We start from the raw sequence: 14,959 nt of genomic DNA, 5'->3' as shown, positions 1-14,959 counted from the left end.
GCAATTGATGAGACATAATGGTATTTAGGAGCTTGTTGAGTTACCTAAAGGTTTTAAGCCCATTAGATGTAAATGGGTGTACAAGACCAAAAAGAATTTCGAAGGGAAGATTGAGAGGTTTAAAGGCAGACTGGTAGCCAAGGGATTTACTCAGAAAGAGGGAGTTGACTATACTGAGACTTTCTCACCAATTTCTTCGAAGGACTCTTTCAGGGTAATTATGTCATTAGTAGCTCATTTCGACATGGAGTTACACCAGATGGACGTGAAGACTGCCTTTCTGAGGAGGTCTATATGGTTTAACCTGAAGGTTTTTCTATGGATGGTTTTGATCATCTTGTGAGTAGACTTAAGAAGTCCATCTATGGCCTCAAGCAAGCCTCCAGACAGTGGTACATAAAGTTTGATAGTGTTGTGACTTCATTTGGTTTTGTTAAGAACCGCGTAGATCAATGTATATACTGCAAGATGAGTGGGAGGAAATTTATCTTCCTGATACTTTATGTGGATGACATCTTACTTGCAAGTAGTAACGTTGGATTGCTACGTGAGACAAAGCAGTTGTTGTCTAAGGAGTTTGACATGAAGGACCTTGGTGAGACATCTTTTGACCTTGGCATTGAGATCCACTGAGATTGTTCACGCCACCTATTGGGTCTTTCTCAGAAGGGTTACATCAATCGTATCTTGAAGAGGTCCAGTATGCAGGATTGTAAATCTGGGAATGTTCCAGTTCTCAAGGGAGATCTTATCACAGTGCCCTATAAATGATGCTGAGAGAGAACAAATGAAGTTGGTACCCTATGCTAGTGCACTTATAAGTATCATGTATGCTCAAGTTTGTACTAGACCAGATATTGATTTTGCAACAGGACTTCTAGGCAGATATCAGTCCAACCCTGGTCACAATCACTGGATTGTTGATCGTGTCGTTAAGAGATAAAAAATGAACCCTAATTAGAACTAATAGAATAGTGAAAAGTAGGGATCGAATCTACAAGGAACTAGAAGGCTAAAATGCTAAGGATGAAATATAGTCATTTCGAGTTTTGATTAAACTAAACAAAAAGTAATAATTTAATTAACTATAAGGGATACTAAAAATCAATTTGAGAGATGAAAGAGAGAGACTGTCTTCAGGTTTCGAATCCATATTGATTCATTAATTAATTTATGGCATACACTTACGGTTCATTATAGCTACAAGCTTAATGACACCAGAGAATGATAAATTACAATTCGACCTAGTTATAACCTATCTTATCGATCACTATCGTCTTTCGCTTTTGGCATAGCACGTTTAGTTCCGTCAGTTATAGACGATCATCAGTTTCAATTGCAATCACAGAACTACCATTGCTTGAATAGAGAAGATGAATCACAGAAACAAATTCCCTAAACTAGATTTAGCAATAAAATCCATTCAATGAAATAAAATTATAAGTCTTAGCATCAAGCAATCAAATGTATCATCCATAAATTTAATTAACAAAATTCAATGCTTCATCTACACCTAAAGCCTAAATGCAGAAGCTACTTAGCCACTCATGGGGCTAACTGACAGGGGGCAGCAATGGTGATCTTCCATGAACGTGATACGCAGGTAGAGAGCTGGAGCGGCTTTAATGGTGAGGCTGGTCTTCTTGCGGAATGCTGTCTAGAAAAATCCTTAGAAGACGAAGAAGAAAAGAGAAGAGGAGACGATGAGACGAAGGATGGAATGATGGTGAGTGGTACTGTGCTCGATTGTTGACGTTGGAGAGAGGGTTCTAGGAGGGAGCAGCCATTCTTAAAAAGAAATATTAGGGAAAAACCAAAGAGAGCGTGAGAGATGGAGAGAAAAAAAAACGAGAGAGAGAGAGAGTGAGTCTGTGAGGGAGTCGTGAGAGATGAGAGGCTTGAGAGAAAGTTGGGAAAGAGAAGGAGAGTGAAAGGGCCGTGAGAGAGATAGAATTAGGGAAGGAGAGAGAGAATTCTTTTTTTATTTAAATCTAAAATCAATTCAAATTCTAAATTTGGTCAAAATCCTCTTTTTAAAAATATCTCTTTATTCTGGTCCCGGATGGACCCAATCTAAGAATTAAAGTTGTTCTAATTAATGTTCCGGACGATATGAGTCCAATATCGGATATCTTCTGAAAATTTCTCAAATTTCTAAAATTATGGTTATGCCCTTGTACTTGATTTTCCTTTGTTGCCCAATTTCTTAGTCATACTTCTAATTTGAGGTGAAATCTCTTCAATGCCCTTGGGTCTTTAGTGAAACTTCTTTCCATCTCGCCCTTGATCACATGTGAGTCGATCCATGGGTAGACTGGTGCCTAAATTGCATCAAATCCTTCCATTCAGCATTTTTTATGTGCATGACCCTGTAACACCCTACAATCACAATTACATAGCATAATGGAATTAATTAAACCAAAGATATTAAATTGGAACCAACAAATAAATATAAATTACAGCACGTCACATTCCCCAACTTGCACTTTTGCTCGTCCTCGAGTGAAAAAAAAAAAACCAAAAACTACTCTGTGTATCACTCCTTCAGTTTAATTGAACTACTCAGAAGCAAGTAAAATCATCATCAATGAATCAATAGCAAGGACCCTTAAGCATGTCAATAAAATCCTACAGAAATCTAAACAAAGACAAGAAACTCTTCCAAGTTAGCCAACTCCTACTCATGCATTCAAAATTTTCACTCATCTTAAGCTATGTCATAATGTTCAAGTGTTACACAAGCCCACTATTTATTATCATGCTTTATTTTTTTTCTTTTTTTTTCTCTATTCTTTTTTTTTAACTTCTTCAATCCGTGCACTATCCTGACCCCTTAAGCTTTCTAGATGGATCATGTAGTGAGCTTTGAGTCAATTATTCTCAAGCCAAAGAGCTTTAAGGAATTAGGTGTAAAAACACCCTTCAGACTTACTTACTCAACCCAAATAGGCTACAAGTCAAGACTGGATTAAAGATTCAAAATTTTTTTTTTCAACTTTCCAACCGTTTTACGCGAAGCTCAATGTTTGTGACAAAGAGACCCGGCTATTGAGTAAGAAGTTTTTTTTTATTATTATTTTTTATAGACATTCCAACTGTTTGACGCGAAACTCAATGCTTGTGATAAAGAGGCCCGATTAATAAGGAGAAAGTCATAAATGCATGACTTTGAAAAATTTTCAACCACAAAGGCTTGCATAGTTACACATGAATCATCATAACCATTCACTAAAGATGAAAATTCATATCTCAAGCAAAAATTTAATCAACAATGGAAGAGAAATAATGTTCCAAGTTTAAATAACTGGTAAAAACATCAACAAACTCTAGAATCATCTACTATAACTCCTGATAACGATATTGAATGCTCTAGATTGGAACAAAATTTTAGCATGAATCCGCAATAAAGATCAGAGTTAAAAGTTGTGCCCTCCCCAACTTAAATGACATTGTCCCCAATGACATGCAAAAGAATATGACAATATAAAACAATGGGAAAAAAATAAAAGGGAATGAGCAATACAACCTTGTGAAGTGGAGCGCTACGATCATCAACCTGCACTTGCCATGGTTATCTATTGTCTACCTGAAAAACTATGAAAAACAAAAACTGAAGTAAAATGGTGAGTTGCCTCCCATAAGCACTAAGTTTACTGTCTTTAACCAAATAAAGGGTGGGACCTCAAGAAAACTCATAAATTGGGTCAATCAAGTCAACAGATTCAATGACCTGCTTATCTGTAATACCATCCACATAGGGCTTCAGACACTGCCCATTAACTGTAAAAGTGTGCCCTGTTTGCAGATTTTGAATGGTAATAGCACCATGGGGTGACACATGGGTGACAACAAAGGGACCATCCCATCGAGACTGAAGCTTACCAGGAAAGAGGCGTAATTTGGAATTGAAAAGCCAAACTTTTTGGTTAACCTCAAAAGACTTACAGACAATATGTTTATCATGACAAGCCTTTGTCCTAGCCTTATAAATATGTGTGCTCTCATACGCATCATTGTGCATCTCTTCCAACTCTAAGAGTTGAAGACGACGGGTGGAGCCAGCTTTGACCATATCAAAATTAAACTGTTTAATGGCCCACAAAGCATGATGTTCCAACTCGACAGGTAAGTGACAAGCTTTCCCAAATACCAACCGGTATAGGGACATGCCAATGGGAGTCTTATAAGTAGTACGGTAGGCCCACAATGTGTCATCGAGTCTCAACAACCAATCTTTCCTATCCGGCCTAACCATTTTCTCAAGAATGCACTTGATCTCCCTATTGGACACCTCTACTTGACCACTGGTCTGCGGATGATAAGGCATGGTAACCTTATGAGTAATAGAATACTTCCGCAGTAAAGCCCTAAAAATCCAGTGCTTAAAATGAGAGCCACCATCACTAATGATGGCACATGGAAATCCAAAGCGACTAAAAATATGGCTCTGTACAAACTTAACCGCCACCTTGTGATCAATGGTTCGAGTGGCCAATGCCTCAACCCACTTAGACACATAGTCTACCACAACCAAAATATACTCAAAGACGCAAGACGAAGGAAAAGGTCCCATGAAATCTATACCCCACACATCAAAGATCTCAACAACTAGAATAGGATTAAGGGGCATCATATCTCTACGAGACATATTTCCGACTTTCTGACATTGGACACAATTACAGCAAAACTCATGGACATCTCTAACCATAGAAGGCCATAAGAAACCACTATGTAAAACCTTGGCAGCAGTTTTCTTGCCACGAAAATGCCCTCCACATGCAAGAGTGTGATAAAAGGTAAGGATACTATGAAACTCACTCTGGGGGACACAGTGGCGAATGACTTGGTCAGGACAGTACTTGAACAATTTCGGGTCCTCCCAATAATAGAACTTCAGTTGTGAGAAGAATCTATCTTTCTCTTGCTTAGTCCAACCAACAGGATGCTTCTCAATAGCCAAGTAGTTCACAATATGTGCAAACCAAGGAGAAGGAGTATGAGAAACCACAAATAATTGCTCATCAGGGAAGGATTCTCTAACCAACTTAGTGGTGGAGGGAGACTCAACTAAGATCCTAGACAGATGATCTGCTACCACATTTTTGGAACCTTTCTTGTCCTGAATTTCTAAATTAAACTATTGCAGTAAAAGAATCCATCTAATCAATCTTGGTTTGGTGTCTTTCTTGGCAAGTAAATGCCTAAGAGCAGCATGATCAGAATACACCACAACCTTGGATCCAAAGAGATAAGACCGGAATTTATCAAGAGCAAACACTACAGCTAGCAACTCTTTCTCAGTTGTGGTATAATTCAATTGAGTTTCTGAGAAGATCTTACTAGCATAATATATGACAATGGGTTTCTTGTCGACTCTCTGTCCTAACACAGCTCCAACCGCATAGTCAGATGCATCACACATAATATCAAATGGCAGTGACCAATCCGGGGCTGGATTATGGGTGTTGTAGATAATAAAGCACTAATGGTATTGAAGGCTTGGAGGTAGGCATCATCAAAGACAAAATGTTCTTTCTTGGCAAGCAGATTGCACAAGGGTCTTGATATATGGCTAAAGTCCTTGATGAACCGCCTATAAAAGCCTGCATGGCCTAGAAAGGAATGGACCTGCCGAACAGAAGCGGGGGGTGAGAGGTTGGCAATCAAATCAACTTTAGCCCTATCAACCTCTATCCCATGTTGAGACACAATGTGACCAAGCACAATCCCTTGTTGAACCATGAAATGGCTCTTCTCCCAACTCAAAATCAGAGTTGTCTTCATTCAACGTTTCAAAACTTTAGTCAGCTTGGAGAGACAATCATCAAAGGAAGAGCCAAATACAAAGAAATCTTCCATGAAGACTTCGAGAAACTCCCCCACCATGTCAGAAAAGATAGACATCATGCATCTCTAGAAGGTGGCGGGTGCATTACAAACCAAAGGGCAATAGTCTAAAAGCGAATGTGCCATAGGGGCATGTGAAAGTGGTTTTCTCTTGGTCCTCTGGGCACACAGACACCTGATTATAACCTGAATAGCCATCTTGAAAACAATAATGGATTTAGCCTACTAATTTTTCAAGTATTTAGTCTATAAAAGGAAGAGGGAAGTGGTCATGGCAGGTGACAACGTTCAATTTCCTATAATCAATGCATACCCGCCAACCTGTGGTTGTACGAGTAGGGGCCTTGCCACCCTGGTCGTTCTCAACGACAGTGATGCCCTATTTCTTAGGCACAACCTGAGTGGGACTCACCCACTTGCTGTTAGAGATGGGGTAAATAATGCTTGCATCTAACCATTTCACCACCTCTTTCTTGACAACTTCGCGCATGTTAGGATTCAATCTCCTTTGTGCATCCCAGAAAGGTTTAGCCCCATCATCATAGTAGATACAATGCATATAAATCAATGAGCTAATACCCCTTAACTCAGCAACAGACCACCCGATGGCATCCTTATGTTCTTTGAGAACACCCAACAGTTTGCTTTCTTGATCAGATGTCAAGTTGGAAGCAATGATGATAGATAGCGTCTCATTCAATCCCAAGAAAGCATATTTCAAAGAGGTTGGCAATAGTTTAAGCTCTAACACTGGTGGGGACTCAATATAACTCAATAGTGGCTTCTCAGCCAGGGGAGGAAGTGACTCATACTTGACAGTCCACAAAGGACGGTCTGGAGGAGTAGGGGCATCTAATAACACATTGACCTCAGCAGTATATGTATCACTATCAAAATCATCACCTCAAGAGAAAGTCAGACACTGTTGCAATGGGTCATCTGCTAACATCATCGGTGTGCACTCTGCTATTACCTCATCTATAATATCAATGGAGAAGCACTCTTCCTCACGTTGGGGCCCTAAAGAAGCAGTAACGATGTTCAATCGGAGCTTCTCATTACCAAAGGAAATATCCATTGCACCTAGTCTACAGTTGATGTAGGCATTGGCAGTAGCCAGAATGGACGTCTGATAAGCACATTTATGTGTGAAGTCTTAGGGCATAAAGTATGCATTTTACATACTTAGAATGGAGCTACCTTTGTTATTTTCTGTTATTTTTCAGGTTTTAGGTCCATCTTTGAGCTTAAAGGTTGTTCTGGACTATCAGGCGCCATATCTTCAAATTAACACGTAAAGTGGTCCGGTTACTTTTCATGGTTGTGAAGAGGGTTGAATTCTGAGCAAGATGGACTTGATGCATTAAAAGTATGCATTAGTTTTGACATCCATACATGCGATTATTCTTTTTGGGCCAAAAAAGAATAATAGGCCAGAAATGAGCTGGAATGCAAGCCCGGGCCAGTCTGCGATTTCCTAGGGGTATATTTGGCATCAAAGAAGACAATCATGATCAAGGGTTGAGATTCTCTCATGCAAAGACCCCCTTTCTGCGTTTTTCACATTTAGAGGAGAGAGAAAATCACCATGGGACCCACTTGCACATTTTCAAGGGAGAACACATTTTCAAGGCAGAGAAGGATTTTGGAATTTTGGAGATTTATCTTTCCTATTTTGTCTCCACCTGACCACAATATATGGACCGAATTTTGCTTGAAGGGAGGAGATTTATCTTTCCTAATTTATCTCCTATACTTGGATGGATCTTTATTCAAAGGAGATTGGGTTTCCTATTTTATTTCCATCCCTCCACATCACTTGGACAGCAAGGATTCTCAATATAGCAAGAGAAATTGCTGAAGAAGGAGAGAAAGTAGGTAGAGGAAGGGAGAGGATCAATAAGGTGGCTTTCCCTATTTTTTTCTCTCTTTTATCTCCACAATCCCCACATATCCAACGATTTGGATGGCCAAGGGAAGCTCCTCAACAATTTGTGGTCAAGGAGGATATTATCTTTATGTAATCTTTTTTTTATTATTTAAGATTAGTTTCTAAATGGTAAGAGATATAGTAGGAAGTTGCAAGAGATCCTACTCTAGAAGGGAAGGAAAATTGTTGGAGGAGTGTGGTGGATATTTTTGAGTGTTAAAAAAATTGTATAAGAGGGGGAGGGTGTGAGCTTGTGAGGGGCAGTTTTTAGTTTTTATTCTCTTTCTCTTTTGAGGAATTGTCTTCTTCATTGAGTTCTCAAGTGTATTCTTTAATTAATGCAATTTCAATTCAGTTTTTTTTTTACAAGCCTTCTAGAGTAATTTTTATTTTCAAGTTTTCTAGCTCTAAGATTTCCAATTCTTCTGAGAGGGATTAGGGGTTCTAGAGAGAGAGAGTGGCGTTTTTCCATTCAAGCAATGCAAGCTTCATCAACAACAACACTTCAAGTTCAAGTTTCATTCAAGTTCAATCAACACAATAATCATCAACAATAATTGCAAATTTGGTAGAAGGGAGTAGTCAATTCTATTTTCCCTTTCTTTCCATTCCCATTCTTATGTCTTACTATTTCCTTATGTTAGATTTTTATTTTGATTTTCAGGTTTGGTAGGTGTAGATGCGAATTCAACTTTGGTAGAGAAAGCTTTATCAAATTCGGTTCAAGCAATTTCTGGTTTAGTAACTTCTTTGCTCTTAGATCTATGTTTTTATATGTGTGTGGATGTGGCAATTTCAATCCGTCAATCAATCTCGTATTCAGCGTTAGATTTTGGTAGGTTAGATGATGAATGGTTAGGCCGTTGGAATCGATAGATGCATGTGTTAGGATCATTAGGTTAGTCTAATTAATCATTGTAAATTGGTTTACTCTCGCGTTACTTTAAGTAAGTAAGATAGAGTGGCTTATCTTCTTGAGATCGACCCGTTAGCTACATTGACCTGTACGCTTGCGGTTAGTTTAATTTCACAACAAGTTTTTGGCACCGTTGTCAGGGAAGTATCCATTGCACCTGATCTACAGTTGATGTAGGCATTGGCAGTAGCCAAGAATGGACGTCCTAAGATAATCGACTATAGTTTCCCATTAGTTTTTGTTTCCATGTCAAGGACTAGGAAATCCATAGGAAAATAGAGCTCATCTACTTTAACCAATACATCTTCAATGAAACCTCTAGGTACTTTAATGGAACGGTTAGCAAGTTAGAGAATAACCTGTGTAGGCTTTAATTCTCCAAACCCAAATCGATCATAAACTGAGCTGGGTAAAATATTAACACTCTCCCCTAGATCAAGAAGCGCTCGCTCAATGGCAAGGTTGCCAATGGTGCAAGATATAAGAGGGGCTCTAGGATCTTTAAGCTTAGGGGGGAGTTGATTAGACAGAACTGCACTAACCTGCTCAGTAAGATAGATAGTCTTAGGAATGTGGGTCTTCAACTTACGCTTTTGAGTGAATAAGTCTTTTAAGAACTTAGCATAAGCTGGAACTTGCTTGATGGCATCTAGAAGGGGGAGGTTGATCTGGAATTGTTTGAACAATTCCATCATCTCTTCCATTCTTGCACCCTTCTTGCCAAATGTTGAAGAAGATGGAGATTCTAAACAAGAGGAAAAAGGGGCTCTAGACATGTAAATATCAGGGTTGTTACCCTCCCCAACTTGTTCAATCTCATGGTCCTTGGAAGCTTGGGAAGCTTTAGGACTGGGTTCTAGACTCACCTCTTTCTCAGAATTCTCTGCAGGGGAACTCTGTTCAGGGGTTCCCAATACTCGGCCACTCCTTAAAGTCATGTCTGCCTTAGCTTGTTCATGGAAAATTCGATAACTAGGTTGATTGTTAGGATTTCCTACCACTTGACTTGGTAGTTAACCTTCTTCTCTCCTACTTATGGCATCAGCTAACTGACCTAACTGAGTTTCTAACTTAGAGAGAGATTGAGTATGGGAGTGTAAGAGCTGAGTGTTCTGGTCCAACCCATTCAAGGCACGCATCACCTTTTCCTCTAATGATGAACTCATAGGTGGTGGAGGAAGTGGTTATTGTGGCTCTCTATAGGCATTCTATGGATTGGAAAAATTCTGCCTATAGGGTGGAGCCTGGAATCCATTAGGTTGTTTCCAACCAAAGTTTGGGTGGTTCCTCCAACCAGAGTTATAAGTATTAGAGAATGAGTCATTACCCGATTTAGAGAAACTCTATGTAGCCTGGGCTTGTTCTTGAACATATTCAGAGAATTGCCCAGCTAAGGGACACTCACTCATATAATGATAAGGATTGGCTCAAAGAGTGCACACATCCTGAAAGGTTTGAGGAGAATTTGTTGGCTTAGGAATCTGCCCTATAGATAACAAACGATCTAACTTCTAAGAGAGCAGGCCCACTTTGGTGTTTCTGGTCACAAATTGACCTATCTCATAGAGGCCACCTTTTCTTTGGGGTCTAGTCATGGGAATTTCAGTCCTAGAGGCTGACACATGATGCAATGAATTCTCACTCAAGGTCTCAAACAATTGCCAAGCCTCAGTCTAACTCTTATGCATGAATGTACCTCCACAACTAGCATCCACCATCTGTCTATGTCTATCAGTTAGTCCATCATAAAAGCACTGAACTAATTGCCACTTAGGTACAGTGTGATGGGGACACTTTCCAATCAGGTCCTTAAGTCTTTCCCAGGTCTCATGAAATTGCTCACCATCAATTTGCGAAAAGCTAGTGATGACTCGCCTAATCTGATTGGTCCGACCTATGGGGAAATACTTTTTCAGAAACTCTTGTTGCATCTGCGCCCAACTAGTGATCACTACAACATCCAAGGAATTGAGCCATTGTTTGGCTTTATCTTTGAGGAAAAATGGGAATAAGATCAACCTCAGAGCAACTTCAGAAAAATTCTGTATTTTAATAGTTGAGCATATCTCTAAAAATTCATCTAGATGTTTGTAGTGTTCCTCATTGTTAAGTCCATACAAGATCGGAGCATCTGAATAACACTGGACTCAATCTCATATTGGGCTGCCTGAACAGTAGGAACCCTAATGCATGAAGTCGACGTATAGGTCGAGGGAGTGAAGTGCTCACTCAATGGGCGGTGGTTTGGTTCGTTCTCTCCCATTCTTTTATTTTTCTGAATTAAACACAAAGTTCTCTCAATTTCAAGGTCTAAATCGGTCAATGTAGGGTGACAGGAACGAAGTCGAAGCATCAACTAAACTAAAACTATAAAAAAAACTAACAACCAAAATATTCACAACCAAGATGGAAAGACATCATAAAATTAAACTAAGCAAATCAAATAGAAGAGATAAGGTATATACCTGAAATGCCTAGCTCCAATGAAGATCGATCCTCACTTGAACTTTGTCGCATCCAAGAATGAATAACCAATAAAAAGAAAATTAGACATATGATCTTAAGGGGAAGGAAGAATAAAATTATGCTTTAACAATGACGAGAACCAAATAAGAGAGTGGGAAAAAAATTAAATAAAAAAAATGTGTGCAAAGGGGGTGAATGCAAGTTCAACAAGTTTGTCTGAAAATGGCGCACTCGTCCTTGCTCTGCAAACTGGGCTGCCTAATAAAAGCAACTTAGACTGAACTAAAATTAAACTAAAGAAGAAATTAAAAAGAAAAATTCTAATTGTGTTTTATTTTTTTTCTTTCTTTTTAAAAAAAATTCTGAAATTAAAACAAAAACAAAATAGAAAAATAAACAACTAAATCAATCTTAGCAAACCGTGCTTTGGTTCCCCGGCAACGGTGCCAAAATTTGATCGTGTCGTTACAAGATAAAAAATTAAACCATAATTGGAACTAATAGAACAGTGGTAAGTAGAGATCGAATCCACGAGGAACTAGAAGGCTAAAACACTAAGGATGAAATATAGTCGTTTCGGGTTTTGATTAACTAAACAAAAAGCAATAATTTAATTAACTATAAGGGATACTAAAAATCAATTTGAGAGATGAAAGAGAGAGATTGTTTTCAGGTTTCGAATCCACATTGATTCGTTAGTTAATTTATGGCATACACTTACGGTTCATTACAGCTACAAGCCTAATGACACCACAGAATGATAAATTACAATTCGACCTAGTTATAACCTATCTTGCCAATCACTATCGTTTTTCGCTTTTGGCTTAATACACTTAGTTCAGTCAATTATAGACTATCATCGGTTTCAATTACAATCACAGAAATACCATTGTTTGGATAGAGAAGATGAATCACAGAAACAAATTCCTTAAATTAGATTTAGCAATAAAATCCATTCAATGAAATAAAATTATAAGTCTTAGCATCAAACAATCAAATGTATCATCCATAAATTTAATTAACAAAATTCAATGCTTCATCTGCACCTAAAGACAGAAGATACTTAGCCACTCATGAGGCTAACTGATAGGGGGTAGCAATGGTGATCTTCCATGAACGTGATACGCAGGTAGAGAGCTGGAGCGGCTTCAATGGTGAGGTTGGTCTTTTTGCGGAATGCTATCCAGGAAAATCCTTAGAAGAAGAAGAAGAAGAAGAAAAGAGAAGAGGAGACGATGAGACGAAGGATGGAATGATGGTGAGTGGTACTGTGCTCGGTTGTGGATGTTGGAGAGAGGATTCTAGGAGGGAGTAGCCGTTCTTAAAGAGAAATATCAGGGAACCAAAGAGAGCGTGAGAAATGGAGAGAGAAAAAAATGAGAGAGAGAGAGAGTCCATGAGGGAGTCGTGAGAGATGAGAGGCTTGAGAGAAAGTTGGGAGAGAGAATGAGAGTGAAAGGGCCGTGAGAGAGATAGAATTAGGGAAGGAGAGAGAATTCTTTTTTATTTAAATCTAAAATCAATCTAAATTCTAAATTTGGTCAAAATCCTCTTTTTGAAAATATCTCTTCATTCTGGTCCCGGATGGACCCAATCTGAGAATTAAAGTTGTTCCAGTTAATGTTCCAGACGATATGAGCCTAATATTAGATATCTTTTGAAAATTTCCCAATTTTCTAAAATTACGATTATGCCGTTGTACTTGATTTTCCTTTGTTGCCCAATTTCTTGGTCCTACTTCTAATTTGAGGTGAAATCTCTTCAATGCCCTTGGGTCTTCAGTGAAACTTTTGCTCATCTCGCCCTTGATCGCATGTGAGTCGATCCATGGGTAGACTGGTGCCTAAATTACATCAAATCCTTCCATTCAGCATCTTTTATGCGCATGACCCTGTAACACCCTGTAATCACAATTACATAGCAAAATGGAATTAATTAAATCAAAGATATTAAATTGGAACCAACAATTAGATAGAAATTCAATGCATAATTATAGTTCGATCAGTTGCTTCCAAGAAGGTTTTGAGGTACTTGAAGAGAACAAGAGATTTTATGTTGATCTACAAACGTGTTCAAGACCTACAGCTAGTAGGATATTTAGATTTTGACTTTGTTGGCCGTCAGGATGATAGGAAGTCCACATCAGGTTATATTTTCTTAATGGTAGGAGGGACAGTGTCGTGGAAAAGCACGAAGCAGGGAATGATTACTTCTTCAACTATGCAAGTAGAGCTTGTAGCATGCTATGGGACAACTATTCAAGCAGTTTGGTTAAGGAATCTCATAAGGGACAGTGTTTGATTTTGTGGATAGACCTATTCAGTTGTACTGTGATAACAATTCTGTAGTGTTGGTTATTAATAACAATAAAGGTATCACAAGGTCTAAACACGTGGAGGTCAAATATTTGATCACTAAAGAAAATGTTAAAGAATGTGACATCACAGTGGATTTTTTGTGGTATAGATGATATGGTTGTTGATCCCCTAATTAAAGGCATTCGCCCTAATGTTTTTTGAGAGGCATATTGTTAGTATGGGCTTGGGAGCATCATTAGATGTGATTGTTTTATGGGAGTCATTTTATTTTTTCTCTATTGTGTAATAAAATTTGCATTTGTACTTTATCTTTTGATAAATTTTGGTATTCATATATCAACTATCTATGGCATGAATTTTCTATTCAATAGAGTGCAGTTTTATTATGACTACTGTGTTTAACACATTGGTATTTTGCATATTGGCATGTTGTATATGTATCTGTTTTAAAGTCTTGAGGTATGTGATAACCTTAAGCAAAGGCCGGGCACTTATTTATTGGCCTTAAGGTATGTCTTGTATCACATAAAGTAAAACTCGAGTTATTAAATGTAAGACATACTGGTTCGTTGGAGCCATAAAGATTTCTCTAATATGTCGTTGCGTCACTTAAGGAAGAGAAATTTGGACTGACAAAAGGGATTACACATAAAGGTTATTTATAAAGTGTTATCCAATTATCTCACTACCATATTGCATTCATTTCAGTAGAGTTAAGGACATTCGTGACCATGGATGGTCCTGTCTCACTTCTAAGATGCAGTTACCACCATGATTCGGTGTTTAAGACTCTATGTGAGGGGATTGATCCTTTAGAATTATCTCTAGACCAACATAAAGGTGCGTGTATGTTTTCAGAAATGATTTTGAACTGACAAAAGGGATGACACATAAAGGTTATTTATAAAGTGTTATCCAATTATCTCACTACCATAATGCATCCATTTCAGTAGAGTTAAGGACATTCGTGACCATGGATGGTCCTGTGTCGCTTATAAGATGCAGTTACCACCATGATTCAGTGTTTAAGACTTTATATGAGGGAATTGATCCTTTAGAATTATCTCTAGACCAACATAAAGGCGCGTGCATGTTTTCAGAAATGATTTTGAACTGTTTTGGACAAAAAACGAAAATTTTGTTTTCACTTTGGTTACAATTAATTTAGCCCAAGTGGGAGAATGTTAGAATATTTTGTTAATATTTTTTCTTTTTGGTGGGCTCTATTAATTGTGGCAACTTCTATTTCTAAGAGGTTGGTCTAATAAGGAAGATATGCAGAATCTAGAGGATCTAATATGGACTGACTGGTGTGGGCTCACAGATCATCGTTAGATCTGTAATGGGATGATCTATGGAAATCCGTATAAAAGGGAAGCTAGGTCTCTCCTCTAACTCTAATCACAATATTGCAACACCATTCTAGAGAAACGGAGTCTCTAAGGTTTTACCATTGGGCCAGTGCTAAAGGGGAGTCTAGAG

General features: G+C 38.3%; 1 protein-coding gene across 1 annotated transcript; it reads right to left on the bottom strand.

The window, feature by feature from the left end:
- Positions 1-3,682: 3,682 nt before the first annotated feature.
- LOC122655119 lies at positions 3,683-9,631 on the bottom strand. Its single transcript, XM_043849354.1, has 6 exons — positions 9,053-9,631; positions 6,821-6,976; positions 6,260-6,715; positions 5,629-5,778; positions 5,234-5,482; positions 3,683-5,119 (listed from the first exon to the last, which is right to left on the bottom strand). Exons 1-6 carry the CDS (start codon positions 9,629-9,631, stop codon positions 3,683-3,685), a joined length of 3,027 nt encoding a protein of 1,008 aa, XP_043705289.1.
- Between the last annotated feature and the right edge of the window lie 5,328 nt (positions 9,632-14,959).

Source organism: Telopea speciosissima, chromosome 3 (assembly GCF_018873765.1).
Source record: "Telopea speciosissima isolate NSW1024214 ecotype Mountain lineage chromosome 3, Tspe_v1, whole genome shotgun sequence".
NCBI classification, from domain to species: domain Eukaryota; kingdom Viridiplantae; phylum Streptophyta; class Magnoliopsida; order Proteales; family Proteaceae; genus Telopea; species Telopea speciosissima.
This window is presented reverse-complemented; position numbering and strand designations above follow the sequence as displayed.